This window comes from Paraphaeosphaeria sporulosa, assembly GCF_001642045.1.
Source record: "Paraphaeosphaeria sporulosa strain AP3s5-JAC2a unplaced genomic scaffold CC84scaffold_1, whole genome shotgun sequence".
NCBI lineage: Eukaryota > Fungi > Ascomycota > Dothideomycetes > Pleosporales > Didymosphaeriaceae > Paraphaeosphaeria > Paraphaeosphaeria sporulosa.
In genome coordinates, this window is record NW_017253360.1 from 5,055,290 (window position 1) to 5,071,800 (window position 16,511).

Consider the following 16,511-nt stretch of genomic DNA (forward strand, 5'->3'; position numbering starts at 1 on the left):
ATGAACGATAATTTGCAGATGTAGATATATGTACAGTGTGAAACGAAATCATCAGTACGCCCCCTTCCTCGCCTCGTACGTGTCCCCATCTACATTACCCACCTTCCCCAGCCCCGTAGCAATAACCGCATCCGCGCCCAAGCTCAACCCCCCCAGCTTCGTCTCCCCGCCTTCCAGCGCCCACACCGCCACCCCCAGGTAATTCGTCCCCGCGTGATTTAAAATCCCCTGCGGCACAGGGAACTTGGTCTGCGGGCCGATGTTACTCACATACTTGCCGTACTGCCACCCATTCACGTACAGCAGCACGCGGTGCGCATTCCCCGTCGTGTTGGTGAAGGTGAATGACAGCGGCACGTCCCAGCCGCCAGGGATGTCGAGGTCGAACTCGGCGCCGAAGAAGCCGACGCCGGGCCTGCTGAGCCCGTCTGCCACGGGCCCCTTGGAGTTGGTCCACGCCGCGGCGGAGGCGGAGAGCGCGCCGGGGAGGTGGAGGCCGTGGCGCTCGGCGAAGAGCCCGCCCTCGTTGAGCGGGCCGCGCGATTTGTCGACGTACGCCTCGCCGCCGAGGTTTCCGGTGATTTTCCACGCCACGTCGCTCTTCGCGCGCCCCGAGAGAGCAAAGTCCATGATGCCGCGGGGGTTCTTGGTCGTCTCGTCGCCGACGGTCCAGTTCTCGTCCAGTCCCTGGTTGTCCACCAGCACCGTCAGAACGTGTGTAGTGTTGCCAGCCAGGGTGGACGGGATGCTGAAGTTGGAGCTTGCAAAATCAACGCCTTTTGCGCCCCGGTAGGAACCCAGGAAGGTAGCGTCGAGCCACACGGACGCGGCGTACGCGGCGCCGCCCTGCGTGATGATGAAGAAAGATGTCTCGGCGCCTGAGGCGGTGAAGTGGCCCCGGTACACGAGGGTCCCCGTGTGGAAGCCATAGTCGGAGCCGTACAGCGAGGTCGGCGTGTTGAGCGCGCGGTGGGAGTTGTACGTTTCCTTCAGATCGGCAGCTTTCCACGCGGAGTCGTCGTACGCGGATTGGATTTCGGGGAGCGAGTCGATGTACTTCCAGGAGAGCTTGCTGAGGTCGGGGAGGCTGAGGGATGGGGCAGTGAAGCCAAGGGTGGTGGTGACGACGCCCTCGTCTGTGGTATCGAAGTCGAGCTCGGCGCCGTTGAAGGTGAGTTTGGAGAGGGGGGAGGGCGCGCCGCCGAGGATCTCGAGGGAGGTGGTGGCATTTAGATCGCCGGTGAGGGCGAGCGTGGAGCCGTCGACGGACGCGGTGCGAACCAGGTAGCCGGCTTTGAGGATGATGGCGTCCGCATTGGAATGAGGGTCTTGGTCGATGGACCAGTAGTTGTAGGCAGAGTTGCGGTCTGTGTTGGTCAGCATCATGAGATCGATCGTCAATCTGGAGCGGGCCTACCGAGCATGTATACGTAGATGAAGTTCTTGTCTACTCCAACCTTGGCAACCTTCCTCGTGCCATCAGCCTGGAAATTGAGCAGCGTGTAGCCCTTCGTGGAAGTAGACTTGATGTCGCCCTCAAGCACATCTAGACCTGTCGCTCCAATGACAAGTTCGTGCGTCTCGCCCGGACCACCGTACACGACGAGGACTGTCCGGTCATCGTACTTGTGCCAAGTGAAGATCTCCGCAGTAGAGTAGACGAGTGTTGTGCCGCCCATATCGTAGTCGCTGACGTGGATCTTGGAGTCCCTGCCGTTAAGAGTAAGACTAGTCCCATTGTACTGCGGAATTGTAGTGTTGCCGAAAGCAGATGTCGGGATGGTGAGCTTGTAGGTTGCCGAGTCTAAGGTGTTGTAGGTGGTGTGGCGTACAAAGTAGAACTTCGTGCTGTTATTTGTCGCATCCGTGACCGTGATGGCCGGGTTGTTCGTCCATTGCGTCGTCGAACGGGCGCCCCGAGAAGCAGTCAGATACGCGGGTGAGACCTTGAAGAAGTTCGCTTGGAGCTTCTGCTCGGAGTACTTCTCGCGGTTGACCTGGCGATCCTCTGCAATGGGCGCGGCATAGTCGTACGAAGTGTATCCTCCCGGGTGGCCAAGATTGCCCCAATTGGTCCCACCGAATGTCATATAGATGTTGAAAATGGTTACCTAGAACAGTTAGTGAATCTGAATGAATTCTGTCGTCTTTCTAAACTCACCCCGAACGTGTAGATGTTCTTGTAGAAGACGCGCTCGAACGCTGCGTTGACAAGCTGGAGGCACTTATCAAAACCAGGCCCACCCCACGGATCATACGAGCCGCCCTGGAACTCCATAATCGAGTAGGGCGTATTCGGGCTCTGCTGTAGGTGCACACTATACCAGTCCGTGACAAGTTGTTGATCGCCCCAAACCTCTGGATTCGAGCAGTCAAAGCCAAGCGGGTATCCATCGTGGCCATAGATATCCACAGCACCTTCGCCAGACCCGGGCACATTGTGGCCTCCGTTATTAGCATCGTTGCTAATCAGAGGTACCACGACGCCTGCATTGCGGATCTGGTCCTCGACATATTGCATGTAGTAGCCATCTGGGAACGGCTTTTCCTTGGAGTTTGTGTACTCGTTTTCGGGCTGGACCAGGATGATTGGCCCGCCGTTGGTGATCTGGGCTGCGGCCAGGGTCTTGCCGACGTTTGCCATGTAGCTGGACGCGATTAGCACGTACATGCTGCCTCGGTAATAATACTTTACATACTTGTCAGTTGCATTGAGGTAGTCCTCCGCGCGCGTTCGCAAGATACCCTTGACGCGCTGAATCCATCCTGGGTAGCCTCCGCCTGAGACTTCCGCATTGATGTACGGCCCGGGGCGCGCAATCAGATAGATGCCTGCCTCGCTTGCAGCATCGAAGAAAGGCTTCAGATCAAATACACCTTCCTCACGGTACTCGCCAGGCTTGCCCTCGAGCAATGCCCAGTCGACATAGAATGAGACACCATTATATCCCAGAGCCTTGATTTTCTGGAATATGTCGATGTATAGATCTGGGACCGGAAGTCTGAAGGTGAATCAGTAAGCTGAGTATCTGATGTAGGTTGATAGTAATGTACCTATAAGGATGAACCTCTCCGCTGTAGAGGAAGAGCCTCTCGCCATTGATGAAGATCGTGTCCTTGTCCCAAGTGACCTACAACTAATCAATCTTAACCTGATATCCCACCACCAGCTCACACTCACAATATCTTGCAGCGCTTGTCTCTTGTACGGTACAATGAAGTCCGTGGGCGATCGATACCCAACAGCCCTGGCATTTGCAGCAATAGTCAAGCAAGCCAGCGCAGCCGCACTGACACCATTAAGGAAGTGCTTCATCGTGACAAACCCCAGAAGCCTTGAAAGCAGTTCAGAGACCGCGTACCTCTCAACACCCGGCCCTACGCTGCGGTAAATATACCCCTAGATCTCACTCTCCACATAACCGCCCCAACTCAACCCGGTACCATGTCCCTGCCAAACTAATGCCACTATGATGGCTTAAGCCCACCTCGTGGCAGCATCTCGCGACCTCGTACTCCATGCTCACCGTCCTCCAACGGCAAGACACCCGCAACCGCCCGGCACGAGATCATGGCGGCTCGCATCGTCTTTGGGAAGGTGCAGCGTGCAAAGTACGCGCGTGGACTACAGATCTGGGGTTCGGAGCGGCGCCAAAGCACATCGAGCGTTGCCGCACCCAGGGCATTTCCACTTATCGCGGGGCATATCACGCCCCTAGATGCAACGGCGCCGGATACTGCGCGTGTGCTAGGATTCCGGGAGGAGATGGCCCGGGATGGGAACCAGGAAATCTTACGGTCAAGCGCTGTCGACCAAGAGCTAATGCCTGACATCCTTGCCGCGCGTAGGGTACTTGTGATCGCTGGCTGGGACTGTTAAATTAACGTCCATGGTCGCGCCGGGGAGCCGCCGCCTGCGTGATGCTTTTTTGCCTGCCGGGGTCAACAGCGTCCAGCACCGAAGCGGTGTGCATGTTTGGGTCTGCGCGAGGGCGAGATGGGAGTGGTGTTGGGAGAATGACGATGCGTCAACGGCGTGTCGAATAAGGTAAGGCGGGCCCAGATGCGCGCACATCGGCTAAACCGCCTCGGGCTGGGACGACGGCAGGGGCGTTGCGCGTGCGCACACCAGCCCTGCACGCGACGCGGGAAATGAGTTCTGCCCCATATGTCTCACTCTACCCCGGACGCCTCCAAGCACGCATCACGTACATGTCTCATTCGACCGCACGGCATGTGCGTATTTGCGCGGCTGTGACAGCGCGGTATCGACAAAGAGGGAAGGTGCAAAGAAGCATCAGGGGGATTTGAAATATTATGCTCGCCACGAACGGGCAAGTGCTCAACTGTTGAGCTGGGAATAAGATTCGATCCCTATGAATCAACCAATATGTTCAAAAACCTTCCATGTGCATGGCAGACGTCACTCGTAACCGAAAAGTGGCCGTAATACTTCGTCCATATCGATCTCACTCTCAGAGGCGCGACTCTGTCCTTTCGACCGCAGGATCCCAGGGGGAGGAAATCCTGGGTGCAAGCGTTCACGAACTTGGATTCGACTTCCTGGGTCTTCTTGGTGATGTCATTCAGAGTCGTGCCGGCGTGGGGCAGGCACAAGGACCGTGCTTGCGCAATCATGTGAGCAAGGACGGTCGAACCGTCAGTAAACTCGCAGCGACAACTAGATAGTAATACAAATGTGCAGAGCATGGTATCCTCGTGGGTGGGTGGTTCCCTGGTAAGGTTGCGAGGCTGTCAAAGCCTTCTGGCCTAGAATCGCACGACATGATAGTAGGCGTCCCGTCCCACGGCGACCATATAAGGGGGAGTCACTACGAGCCCTGACCTGCATCTCCCCAAGTAGACCAGTAGATTGGTTGTGGGGCAGAGTATTCGTCCAAGAAGGTGTTTGCTGTCCAAGACCCAATATCGGTTACTAGAACGTGGCCTTGAGTATAATCCCCGTTGGTACGTAGTTCTGGGTAAAGTTCTAGGGAGTTGTTCACGGAAGCAGTCCCTCCGGGATGAAGATCCACTGTGCTGGGGGCGATCGAATCTGTGACAGCTGGTGGATGGCTGTACGTAGCTCTGTGCGATTGAAGCTCAGGGGCTGCCCTAATGGATGACGGCCGGTCGGCCGATTGATATGGTGGTTGGTAGCTGGGCGAGTATTGCTGATAAGGAACAGAGGTGTGACTGGAAACGCCATATCCCTGATTCACGGACGTGAAAGTGGGAGAGGCTGCAGGCGTAGAGCGTGGCTCTGGTACTCGCTCAACAGGGGTCTCGACTTCGTTCTTTACTTCGCTCTTCGTGGCATTAGGGCTATAGTGGCTGTCTGTCGAGTTTCCGGATTGATACACTTTTTGATACTCTTTGACAAGAATCCCAATATCAGGGGCTTCTTCGAAAGCCACATTATCGGTTTCTGTGACTTCGTCGCCGAATTCCTTGTGGTCGTTCTCCATCTCTAGGTACGCTTTGAGACCATGGGAAACCTTCATCTCCGTTGGAGACTCGGGGATGGTACACAGAGACTTGCACTTCAGGAGATCATTGAACAGGTTCTTCAGTCGTTTGCCGAAAGAACGTGCCAAGATCAGTCGCCCTTGCAAATGATGCAGGATCGCAAAGGCATCCTTGAAGTTGTCGACGACCAGGTTGTCCGGACGACCATGTCCTTGACATAGAACGCCGTCTTGATCGAAGTTGGGAAAGAACGCTAACCACATGACTACAATAACATTAGTGTCTCGGCATCGGAGCTGCGTGTGAAAGTAGGGCGACATACTGTTGAAAGTAACGGAATGACTGACGAACGCAGTCAAGGGTGATTCAACCAAGGTTCCGGCTTTTTTGCTAGACGTGAAGAGGTCGAGACCGTTTTTCGTAGCTTGAAAAAAGGTCCTCGCACTGTCCTTGAAGAAATCTGGGTCCTCGCGTTCACAAGCTTTCTGAAGTGCCTCACAATTGGGTCCGTCGGTAGGACCTTGAGGGGTGGATTTCGGATGCGTGATGTATGGGAGATATTCTCGGTGCAGTGCTATCTTACACATAAGCAACGTCGAATGCAGGAGGATGTATGGTGTGGCTCGCCGACGGTATGGAGGCGACATGGCAACATCCCTCACCGTCGGGGTAAGCTTGAGAACGGCTGGCAGCTTTCTTGTGAGGTCGTCTACTCTCTGGTCGAGTCTACAGTGCTCAGACTTTTCGTCCCAGGGCCATTTGCGTTCAGCCCTGCGCACGTTAGCACCTACTGGGGGCGGCCCAAGCGTCCTAAACATACCTTCTCGTCACAGTGCACGTGTATCTCATGACGTCTCCAAAGAGATCCAACGCCTTGATGAACCAGACCAGTGGACTCTGTTTATCTTCGTCTTCCCAGGCAACGTTTGCATCCTCTGGATGGTCGTGGGGATATTTCTTTTCGCGTCTCTTGAAATCTTCGTCCGATTCTCGCAACTTTCTTGTCTTGGTCTTGGTGCCAATATCAAAATTATCCTCGCTGCAAGGTAATTGGACCAAGACCAAGGGGTCCTCCAGTGATATGTTACGTGGTTTGTAGTCGCCGGAACTGATGTATCGATCGACTATGAAACAGCTCCAAAAAGTGCGGCGTCTGATCTCTTCCATGACAAAACGTTGCCCACTCTCGTCTCGCGCCGCTTGTTTAGTACTGGAACGCTTCTTGTCGTCAATCTCCTTGTCGACGAGTTCGTGATCAAATTGACAGTTGAGGAGCTGCATGGTCTTGACCGCCATCCCAAGCATCATGAAGCTCCTTGATCCTTGACCTTCGCCATGTGCACGAAGACTCAGCCTTTGTGGAGCAATCAGCAGCCGCACGTCGCGTTGGCCATCACATGACTTACATCAGAAGAGCCTGTGGAATTTCTATGGAAGGCGAGGACAGAGCGTAGAAGTTGATGTGACGCTCGGCCGCCTCGGCGCATTTTCGAGCAGTCCGGGGCGAGTCCTGGAACAACTGGCGTCCAACGCCCTCGTAGAAAGGTACTGTGAGGGCCAGAAATGCATAGCGCAACGCATCAAAGCGATGAGACGGCTTCTGGTTGTCCTTTAGTTTGACGTCCCTCAAGAAGGTGATTTCGTGGAGAAAGGGAAGTTCGGTAGCGAAGTGGTGCCTGAATATGGTGTACAGCTCGTCCCACATGGCGTCTTCGATCCGGTTGGGATCGATCAAGTCGCCATCTGCCATGGAGAGTTTTTCAAAAGAAGTGATCGGGGGCTTCCTGCGCTTCCTGGATTCAGATGGGCGGTGGTCGGGCGAGGCCTCGTGGGCAGCAGGGTCGGTCCTCTTGACCACGGGATTGGGAGAAGGGTTGTTATCGTCTGGCCACAAGCAAGTCTTGCAACCCTTGACACACTGAGGACAAGGCCTGACAATCTCGCCGGTGCTGGGCCCACATCGCACCTTGCTCTTGCGACAGTGGTAGCAAGCCAGGCGGGCGCGGGCCTTTGGTGCATCGTTGGCCCTCACGTGCCTTGCACCGCCATGTGGGAAAGAGGCGGGATGTGGCGTCGCCGAGGGCGATGCCTGGACTGTGGAGGGAGAGGTGGGCGGGTGCATGGTCGGGCAAGGCAGAGGCAGATCTGGTGCTGCAGGCTGCCGTGGTGGAGAGGGTGCACTGCGCAATGGCGGCGCTGCGGCGTCGGCCGTCATGAGCTGGTGGTTAGCCAATGCGCAGGAGCCTCGTCCGGGAGCCCAGCAGCAGTCGCGACAGCACCAGGGCGCACGGAAGGGTGCGTGGCGGCCAGGTGCACAGAACGGGGCCGTGCAGGTGGTCGCGGTCAGCGCGGCGTCGATTGGCTTGAGGGCAAGGGCTGCGTGCTGGTGCTGTTGCAGACGCAGATGTTCGGCGTGCTCGAGGCTTTCGGGACGTCGCGCTCAAATACACCAGCAGGCCGTTCAGCCACCGAGGGCCGGAACAGCGGCCATTGGCATTGGGCCTGCGCGCCGTGCGCTGGCGCTGCCCCAGGCGGCTTGCATATGACCTCGACTTCTGCCGCTCCGCCTGGAGAGTACATATCACCGCGCGCGCCGCCGTATGCTGCGTCTCTCAGCCGCGTGTGCCCGCCCTCACCGTTTGCTGCCCGCCCCGCTGCCCTGCTGTCGCCGTCTTCTGGCATCGCACACGACGCGCTCGCTGCCGTCGATACTCCGAGATACCCGACCGCTACTCGTCTCTAGCGCTTCTAGCTCCTCAAGTCGAACGCGGACGGCCCGACGCCCGCTTCGGCCATCGTGCGGGCGTGTCCGGACGCGCCGGGCCAGCGACACATGTTGTCGCTGGCGTGATGCCCTCGCTGTTATTGCGCGTGGCACCGATCCGTCGGCCTGCAGCAGCGCTGCATGCATCCAGCGCCACATGCAAGTCGGGCGAAGACGTGCCGTTTCGAGTCGGTTACAGCTCACCTCGTCGGCAATTATCCGTCGTAGCTTCCCCAGCCGTGCGCCTCCATTCGCTGCCTCCGCCCTCTCTTCCCGCACAGTGCACACCCACGGTTCGTCAGCGTGCAAACCGCGCCTCTTCAACTGCTCACCGACAAGCCGCCTTGCGCCGCTATCTGAACGGTGAAGCTGCTCGACCTTCCGACCGTCTTGGCGGCGTTGTGTAGCCCTGTCCGCAATGAGTATACCATCAGCATCCGCCCTGTCGGAAGACCTGCCATCCTGCGAGGCCAACGTTGCGGCATGCATACCATGGCCCAGCTCGTTCCCGTTAGTCACTGTTGCTATCCGCCCATCTCAGCGAATGGCTACAAGACCTCGACTGACTGATGCCACGCTCGCTGCACAGCATCTCGCATCTCCAACGCTCATCGCGATTGGTCGCGCCGTTTCTGTCATGGAACGTGGTAAGCATAGGGCTGCATCGCCATCCAGTGACTGCACACATCCGCCAATCCTTGTCCTACGCCCAAGGTCAAGTTTTTCTTTTATTTTGAGAGCCTTGCCTGCTCGCTGGTCAAGTTTCTGCTGACATAGGTGTGCGTTTCGGTACAACCCGGGGTACCGTGCCCCAGCTTGGGTCTGAGCCTGACCTGAGACCCGCTTCGGATTGCTCTTGAGATGCTCTGTCCTGGAACATGCCGATCACGCAATCTCAACCATCTCAGGTTCACCAGACTCGAGCTAAATGTAATAATTAGGGTTCGCTCGAGCGATGCAAACAGACCATCTATTATTGGGTTAGCTAATCCGTTGAAACCGTAAACTCTATGCCTTTCCCCCCAAGGCAGCGCTGTCGAGCTTATACAAACCTCTTTTCAGGAATGGTGGCCTCGTTCACTGGCGACGGCACGTCGAGGATAGTGCGTACATTATCCACTGGCTACTCTAGAAAACTCTCCGTAGTCGAACACTTGATCGCATTGTACGGCACGCAGATTGGCCTTCGTATTACTCGTCCCGCGTAACACGGTGTACCACATCACACAACTCTAAGCATGGACCACTCTTCAGAGCACCCACCCTGGACGTCATGGCGTGCTCTTATACTGGGGCTCCCGCAATCTTCTTCACCGATATATGTGCTCGTCTTAATTTCCTATTGCGGCTGTCCTCCTGTGTAACTTCCAGCAAGCACGAGAATATCCCCAGGCACTTCAAAATCGGGATCTGCTAGAATGATGTGTCAGTCCACGAGCAAGAGTAACCATCTGACAGTGTGTTACAAAGGACGACAGAGATTGGATGCGCATGTTGTACGGCTTGCTAGACCTATTGCAGAACAGCCGACCTCTTGGAACCACACCTATAGTGACACTACCACATATACAGTAAAACCATCACATCTATAGTCACACAGACCCGACGATTCCAAGCATGTAGAGTCCGCCCGATGCCCAGACATTTTAGCTGGTCTCGCGAGTCGAGCTGTTCAGGCAACGATGGTTCTTCGCGCAGACCTCATCCGGGGTTCGTCCGCAGCACGTCGTCTGAAGGTCAAGCGCGTATACCCTCAACGGAAGCTGCATCTTCCGCCATATCACTCAGCTGCTGACGCATGAATGCCATTGATAACCGTTCGAATGTTTGTATGCTGCTCTTTTTTAAGCCACGAAGCAGGATGCAATGCTCATCGCAGTCAAACGTATAAGAGTCATGCAGGTACGCACTATTGCTATCCATTCGATTCACCTTTATCCGTCGAGAAACCACCACCATGAGCATCAAAGTCTTCGCCACAGGCGTCACCGGTTATGTGGGCGGTGACGCACTTCACACCATTCTTCAAGCCCACCCCGACTGGCAATACTCATTCCTTGTGCGGGACCGCACCCGCCTCGGCTCAATCGCCAACGAATACCCCTCAATCCGTGTAGTCGTAGGCGATCTCAGCAAAATTGAGCTTCTCAAGAGCGAAGCTGCTGCCGCCGACATCGTCCTGCACTTCGCCAGTTCCGACGATGCACCCGCTATGCGTGCTATTCTCGAGGGCCTTGGTTCCGACTCGAAGACACGATTCCTCATCCACACCAGCGGTACCGCCAACCTCCTCTACGACGACTTTGTAAATGGTAGCGTCGGCAACAAAAGTAACAAGGTCTACGACGACCTGGGGGACATCACGACCATTACTTCCTTCCCAGACGCCGTCTTCCACCGACCCGTCGACAAAGCCGTCCTCGAGGCCAGCATCAAGTACCCGAACATCAAAACTGCCGTCGTTTGTCCACCAGCCATCATTGGCATAGGCCGCGGCCCAGGAAACACGCGCACGATTCAGGTCCCCATGTTGGTCGAGCTGAGCAGGAAGCGCGGGAAGGCGTTCCAGCTCGGTAAGGGGGAGGCGACGTGGAACTTCGTGCACATCCACGACTTGTCAGATGTTTACTTCCGCCTGACCGAAGCTGCGGCCGCTGGCGGCGGGAATGCTGACTGGGGACTGGAGGCGTATTACTTCGCCGAGGCTGGTGAGCTGGAGTGGGGTGCGTTGACCAAGACGGTTGCAGCGTTGCTGCACGAGGCTGGGGCTTTAGGTTCGGCTGAGGTGGACGCGCTGAGCGCGGAGGAGGCAGGAAAGATCGATCCGTTCTTTGGGATGGCTGCGGGGATGAATTCGAGGTGTCGGGCAAGCAGGGCCAGGAAAGTACTTGGGTGGATCCCGAAGGTAGAGGATTTCGAAGAGAGCTTAAGGGAGGCGGTGGAGGTAGAGTTGAAGACGAAGGTTGGGAGGATTGAAGAGATGGCGCAGGGACACTCTCCGGCGATGGCGATGGAGTAGGTGGCAGTAGGGGGTATTGGGCGTGGGTACCGAGATTCGGGTCGACGTCCGAACGTGAGTTGTTGCTAGATGTTATGATAGATACCTAGGGAGTGTTACATGAGCGTTCGTGCCTAGTCTCGGTACATTATATTTTTGACAGTTGTAGCTTGCGTGATGTATCCTGGGGTAACTCAGCACACGACACAGCTGCTGACAGCTGCGTTGATATTTTATCGTAAGGCACGACTACTGCATGATTGTTGCGTAGCGTGAATGTCTTCCTCGGAGCATGATGCTTATTCCCTGCTCCCCAGTCCCGAATTCGCCGTCGCGAACTCTCGGCCGAGCCCCGACTTCTACAGCCAGATATATCACCGAGGTTCAGGCTTCGATGTGATTCCAGATTCATCTGTCAGAACCTCCTCCAAGGCGCCCAGGTTCTAAGCAGCTCCAGGATCGACGGAGTCGAGATCAGATGCAAGACTTACATGGCTCGAATCCGGCAATGTCCTGCTGGAAAACGTAGCGTGTTTTCAAGCGTCGGTCCAACCTGCCCAGGTGTCATGCAACGCGCGTTGCCCAACAATGGCACTACAGCCACTCGCGGTGGGTCTGGCAGCTGTCAAGGGTAGCAAGAGCAGCCGGAGCCCAGACGAAGCGTCGTAGACGGCCCCGGGGCAGTCTGGTGGTGTTGTCCACTGTGTATGCACGCCCACATCGTATTCATGCGCCACAGCCGGTCAGAGCGTGATTGTTGTGCGCCCCGCCTAGCGCCCACCCCGCGACACTCGCACTGCTCTCATCATCGCCCTCGTCATAATCACGATCCCACTCACGCCCGCCGTCGTCCTCGCCCGACCCGCACGACGAGCTCCCGCGCCTTGCACGTGAGCCTCGCGTGCCTCGAGTGCACCTTCCGCTAACCGTTGGACTACGGGGCGCACAGCACGCATCCCGTGTGCAGAGCAGCGTTTGCCGACGACACGCCTCTCTTCTATCTGTCTTCCTGCGCTGACGCCCCCGGCATTGCTACTCGCTCCCACGGCCTCTGCAGCCCGCAGCCCGCAGCCTATTCTTTTGTTGCACCGCCGCTGGGCTCACCTCCCCACGGCCCGCTTGGGCACCCACGCCGCTCCGCGCAGCCTGCGACTGCCAGGCTACTACTACTACCACCACAAACAAAACACGCCCCCACCGGGCCCCCGCCGCCGCCATGGCTCCCACCGACGAGACCGTCCGCGAGGTGCAGAAGAAGATCGACAAGGAGAAGGCCCTCATCAACGCCGCCAACACCATGCGCCAGTCGACCAACAACCCCGCCGTGCTGTCGCGTCTCGATGGCCAGATACGCGACGGACGCCGCCACATCGAGTACTTCGAGTCCAAGCTGCGCGACATTGAGATGCAGCGCACGCAGACCGGCATCGACAACATGAGTCTGCAGCCGGGAACCTCCTCGAAAGGCCAGAACCCCGTCACCCCGCCCCCTAAGGATGGGTGGAATGGGTACGTCGGCTCAGACCAGGGCGGATACGGAGACCCGCCTGGAGGCTACAGCAACCTCAGTGGCGGTCAGGGACTCATGCCACCGCGAGCACCATACGCTCCCCAGGGGCCTGGCTCGCGCCCCCAGCGCCCCAACTACAGCAAGCTTGGTATGTGCCGGGAAGCAGACCCAAACGATAACGCTACTGACGCTTTTCCCAGACTTGATCAAATATGATACCCCGCATCTTGGTCCCCGCATTCAGCTCATGTTGTCACAGCTTGAGTTCAAGCTCAGCGTTGAAAAGCAGTACAAAGATGGTATCGAGAAGATGGTGCGCCTGTACCAAATGGAGGGCGATCGCAAGAGCAAGGCCGATGCCGAGGCCAAGCGCATCGAGAGTAACCAGAAGATCCAGCTTCTGAAGCAGTCTTTGAAGCGGTATCAGGACCTTCACGTGGACTTTGAGACTGCCGACGACCGGGACGGTAGCTATGGCCCCTCAAGATTGGAATGTGCAGTTACTGACAATGCACAGATGACAGCCTGAGTGTGCCGAGCCAGCGGAAGCCCCTGAGCGGGCATTTGTCTCTACGCATACACGCAGTGGCTGACGTTGACCACGCGGCCACTGGTCGCTTTAGCCGCGGTCCAGAAACTTTTGTCAATATCAAAGTTGAAGACAGCATCAAGGGCCGCACGAAACCCTCCAGGAACGACCGTTGGCTGGACGAGATTCACGAGTTTGATATTGACAAGGCCAACGAGATCGAGGTTACAGTCTACGATAAGACGACCGATCATCCATTGCCCATTGGCTTGCTCTGGGTGCGGATATCCGACATTGCTGAGGAAATGCGCCGTAAGAAGGTCGAAACGGAGCTGCAGAACTCGGGTTGGGTGTCCGCCGACAAGATGGGAGGCAGCTCCGGCCCGCAACCCGATCTACAATTTCAACCCCCTCCAGGCCAGAACTTTGCGAGTGCTAGCGGCCCTGGAGGGGCTGGCATGCCGCCATCTGGCGCAACAGCCCCTGGTGCACCCCAACCACAGATAAGCCAGATTTTTATCGACGATTGGTTCTCTCTTGAGCCTGTAGGACGTGTGCATTTGACCATGTCTTTTGGTGCGCTCTGTTCCTTCCATTGGGGAAATTCGATGCTAATAAGGTGTAGTGAAACACACGAGAAACAAGCAGCCCTTCGACGCTGCGCTTGGACGAAAGGGTGCTATTCGTCAACGGAAAGAAGAGATCATCGAGCAATACGGTCACAAGTTCGTGCAACAACAATTCTACAACATCATGCGTTGTGCGCTTTGTGGCGAGTTCCTCAAGTATGCTGCTGGCATGCAGTGCTCGGACTGCAAATACACTTGCCACAAGAAGTGTTACCCAGATGTGGTGACGAAGTGCATCACGCAGTCGAACGCGGAAACGGATCCAGACGAGGCAAAGCTGAACCATCGCATTCCGCATCGCTTCACGCACTTCTCCAACATGGGCGCGAACTGGTGCTGTCACTGCGGGTACGTCTTACCACTGGGCCGGAAGCAGGCTCAAAAGTGCTCAGAGTGTGGCTTGACATGCCACGTCGGCTGTGTCCACTTCGTTCCCGACTTCTGTGGCATGTCCATGCGAAAGGCAAACGAGATTCTCAAGGAGATCAAGAAAGCGAAAAGAACGCAGTCGGCGACAACTCCTGGTGGACTCAGTGACAAAACACTTCGCAAAAACCCCGCACGACCAGCTCCAGCTGCAAGCCTCCCAGGACCCCAAACCCAATTCCAGCCTCCACCAGGCCAGGAACAGCCGGCACAGCCAGACCGATACTCGTACGGCAAAGAACCGCGACCGCAATATCCGCCTGGGCAACAGTCTTACGCGCCGTCAACTACATCTCTCGAGGCGGCACGAACATCATACGGCTCAGGCTCCACGCCCACGCCCACATCACCAACATCCCAGCGCCCTTCGTCAGGCCCTCGTTCACAGTCGCAACAATCTGCAGCTGGTGCCGCTGCTGCAGCAGCGATGGGCAAGAGCGCAGCTCCAACTTATGGCCGCGCGCAGTCCGACTATCCACCGCAAGGACCACGCACGTCTGGTGGTGGTTATCCACAGGAACAAAGGGTTCCTCAACAGCAGGGACCGCCACAGGTAGGATACAACCCACAGGACTATGCGAACATTCCCACTTACCCCACGGCTCCACCACAGCCTGCGCAAGCTCCGTACCCGCAGCAAAAGCAGTCATACGCGCACCCTCAGCCTGGCCCCCAATCTCCTCAACATCAACCGCAACCGCCTCCGCATCAGGTCGAAGTTAGGCCTCAACAGCCATCTACCCAGCAAGCACAGCCTGTCTCTGCGATGACGAAGGCTCCCAGCGACAAAGTCACCCCACCAGCGAACACCCAGGGGACCGGAAGGAGAATTGGCCTGGATCACTTCAACTTCCTCGCTGTCCTTGGAAAGGGTAATTTCGGCAAAGTCATGTTGGCTGAGACCAAGAGCACCAAACAGCTCTATGCTATCAAGGTTCTGAAGAAGGAGTTCATCATCGAGAACGATGAGGTCGAAAGCACAAGGTCCGAAAAGCGAGTGTTCCTGATTGCGAACAAGGAGCGACATCCATTCCTTCTGAGCTTGCACGCATGCTTCCAGACGGAGACGAGAGTCTACTTCGTTATGGAGTACATTAGTGGTGGTGATCTAATGTTGCACATTCAGAGAGGACAGTTCGGTACCAAACGAGCCCAGTTCTATGCCGCCGAGGTGTGCCTTGCTCTGAAGTACTTCCATGAAAATGGTGTCATCTACAGGGATTTGAAGCTCGACAACATTCTTCTAACTCTCGACGGCCACATCAAGATTGCAGATTACGGTCTGTGCAAGGAAGAGATGTGGTATGGTTCAACGACCAGCACGTTCTGTGGTACCCCCGAATTCATGGCTCCAGAGGTAAGCTGCTTGCTCTATCCGTAGCAAAACCCACTGACATCCTGCAAGATTCTACTAGACAAGAAATACGGCCGCGCTGTCGATTGGTGGGCATTCGGTGTTCTCATCTATCAAATGCTCCTGCAGCAGTCACCGTTCCGTGGTGAGGATGAAGACGAGATCTACGACGCTATCCTCGCAGACGAGCCTCTGTACCCGATTCACATGCCTAGGGACTCGGTATCGATCCTACAGAAGCTGCTCACCAGAGAACCTGAGCTGCGACTAGGTTCCGGTCCGACCGACGCTCAAGAGATCATGAGCCACGCCTTCTTCAGGAATATTAACTGGGACGACGTGTACCACAAGAGGATCCCGGCCCCCTTCATTCCGCAGATCACCAGCGCCACCGATACGAGCAACTTCGATACCGAGTTCACGAGTGTGACGCCCGTGCTTACGCCGGTGCAGTCTGGTACGTCTCATTGTGCCCTCCGTCGATTGAGAATGTTTGCTAACGTCTCTCGCAGTACTCTCCCAAGCCATGCAAGAAGAATTCCGAGGCTTCTCCTACTCGGCCGATTTCGCGTAAGGATGCTTTGTTCCCTCCGATACCCATGGGTTTCTGTCCAAGCGTTAAGCTTTGCCATTCTTCTTGTCGACGCGAGGTAATGCATGTTGCACGGTGCTCTAGAATGTCTGTCTGTCCGTCTGTGTCTTTTATTGTTGGTTCGCTCACTTACTTCCACTTCTTGAAAGTATGGCGTTGTAATTTTATCCTGAGGTGGTGAGGATGCGGGATGCGTTTGGGTAGATGGGTTGGGGTATGTTGTGGGAGTGGGATGGGATG

At 56.4% G+C, this 16,511-nt stretch overlaps 4 protein-coding genes across 4 annotated transcripts; 2 read left to right on the plus strand and 2 right to left on the minus strand.

The window, feature by feature from the left end:
* Nucleotides 1-51: 51 nt before the first annotated feature.
* Nucleotides 52-3,361, minus strand: CC84DRAFT_1227943 (uncharacterized protein; the record flags this gene model as incomplete). Its single annotated transcript, XM_018183626.1, has 6 exons — nucleotides 3,182-3,361; nucleotides 3,055-3,131; nucleotides 2,700-3,002; nucleotides 2,162-2,648; nucleotides 1,418-2,111; nucleotides 52-1,367 (listed from the first exon to the last, which is right to left on the minus strand). The coding sequence occupies exons 1-6, from the start codon at nucleotides 3,314-3,316 to the stop codon at nucleotides 52-54; spliced, it is 3,012 nt and encodes a 1,003-aa protein (XP_018043421.1). The 5' UTR covers nucleotides 3,317-3,361.
* A 1,399-nt stretch (nucleotides 3,362-4,760) lies between these two features.
* On the minus strand, nucleotides 4,761-7,892 carry CC84DRAFT_178811 (uncharacterized protein). The gene is made up of 4 exons (XM_018185467.1): nucleotides 6,876-7,892; nucleotides 6,290-6,823; nucleotides 5,792-6,240; nucleotides 4,761-5,734 (listed from the first exon to the last, which is right to left on the minus strand). Exons 1-4 carry the CDS (start codon nucleotides 7,682-7,684, stop codon nucleotides 4,833-4,835), a joined length of 2,694 nt encoding a protein of 897 aa, XP_018043422.1. The 5' UTR covers nucleotides 7,685-7,892; the 3' UTR covers nucleotides 4,761-4,832.
* Nucleotides 7,893-9,815: 1,923 nt separating this feature from the next.
* CC84DRAFT_179029 (NAD(P)-binding protein) lies at nucleotides 9,816-11,315 on the plus strand. Its single transcript, XM_018185469.1, has one exon. The coding sequence runs from the start codon at nucleotides 10,191-10,193 to the stop codon at nucleotides 11,250-11,252; it is 1,062 nt and encodes a 353-aa protein (XP_018043423.1). The 5' UTR covers nucleotides 9,816-10,190; the 3' UTR covers nucleotides 11,253-11,315.
* A 1,132-nt stretch (nucleotides 11,316-12,447) lies between these two features.
* On the plus strand, nucleotides 12,448-16,253 carry CC84DRAFT_1080277 (calcium-independent protein kinase C; the record flags this gene model as incomplete). Its single annotated transcript, XM_018173887.1, has 6 exons — nucleotides 12,448-12,889; nucleotides 12,942-13,208; nucleotides 13,259-13,846; nucleotides 13,896-15,682; nucleotides 15,731-16,136; nucleotides 16,192-16,253. 6 exons carry the CDS (start codon nucleotides 12,448-12,450, stop codon nucleotides 16,251-16,253), a joined length of 3,552 nt encoding a protein of 1,183 aa, XP_018043424.1.
* Nucleotides 16,254-16,511: the final 258 nt, after the last annotated feature.

Coding starts and splice junctions, on each gene's coding strand:
- CC84DRAFT_178811 (XM_018185467.1), bottom strand. CDS start 7,684: ATGACGGCCGACGCCGCAGCGCCGCCATTGCGCAGTGCACCCTCTCCA. Junction 6,824..6,875: donor ATTCCACAGGCTCTTCTGAT/GTAAGTCATGTG, acceptor TGCTCCACAAAG/GCTGAGTCTTCGTGCACATG. Junction 6,241..6,289: donor ACGTGCACTGTGACGAGAAG/GTATGTTTAGGA, acceptor TAACGTGCGCAG/GGCTGAACGCAAATGGCCCT.
- CC84DRAFT_179029 (XM_018185469.1), top strand. CDS start 10,191: ATGAGCATCAAAGTCTTCGCCACAGGCGTCACCGGTTATGTGGGCGGT.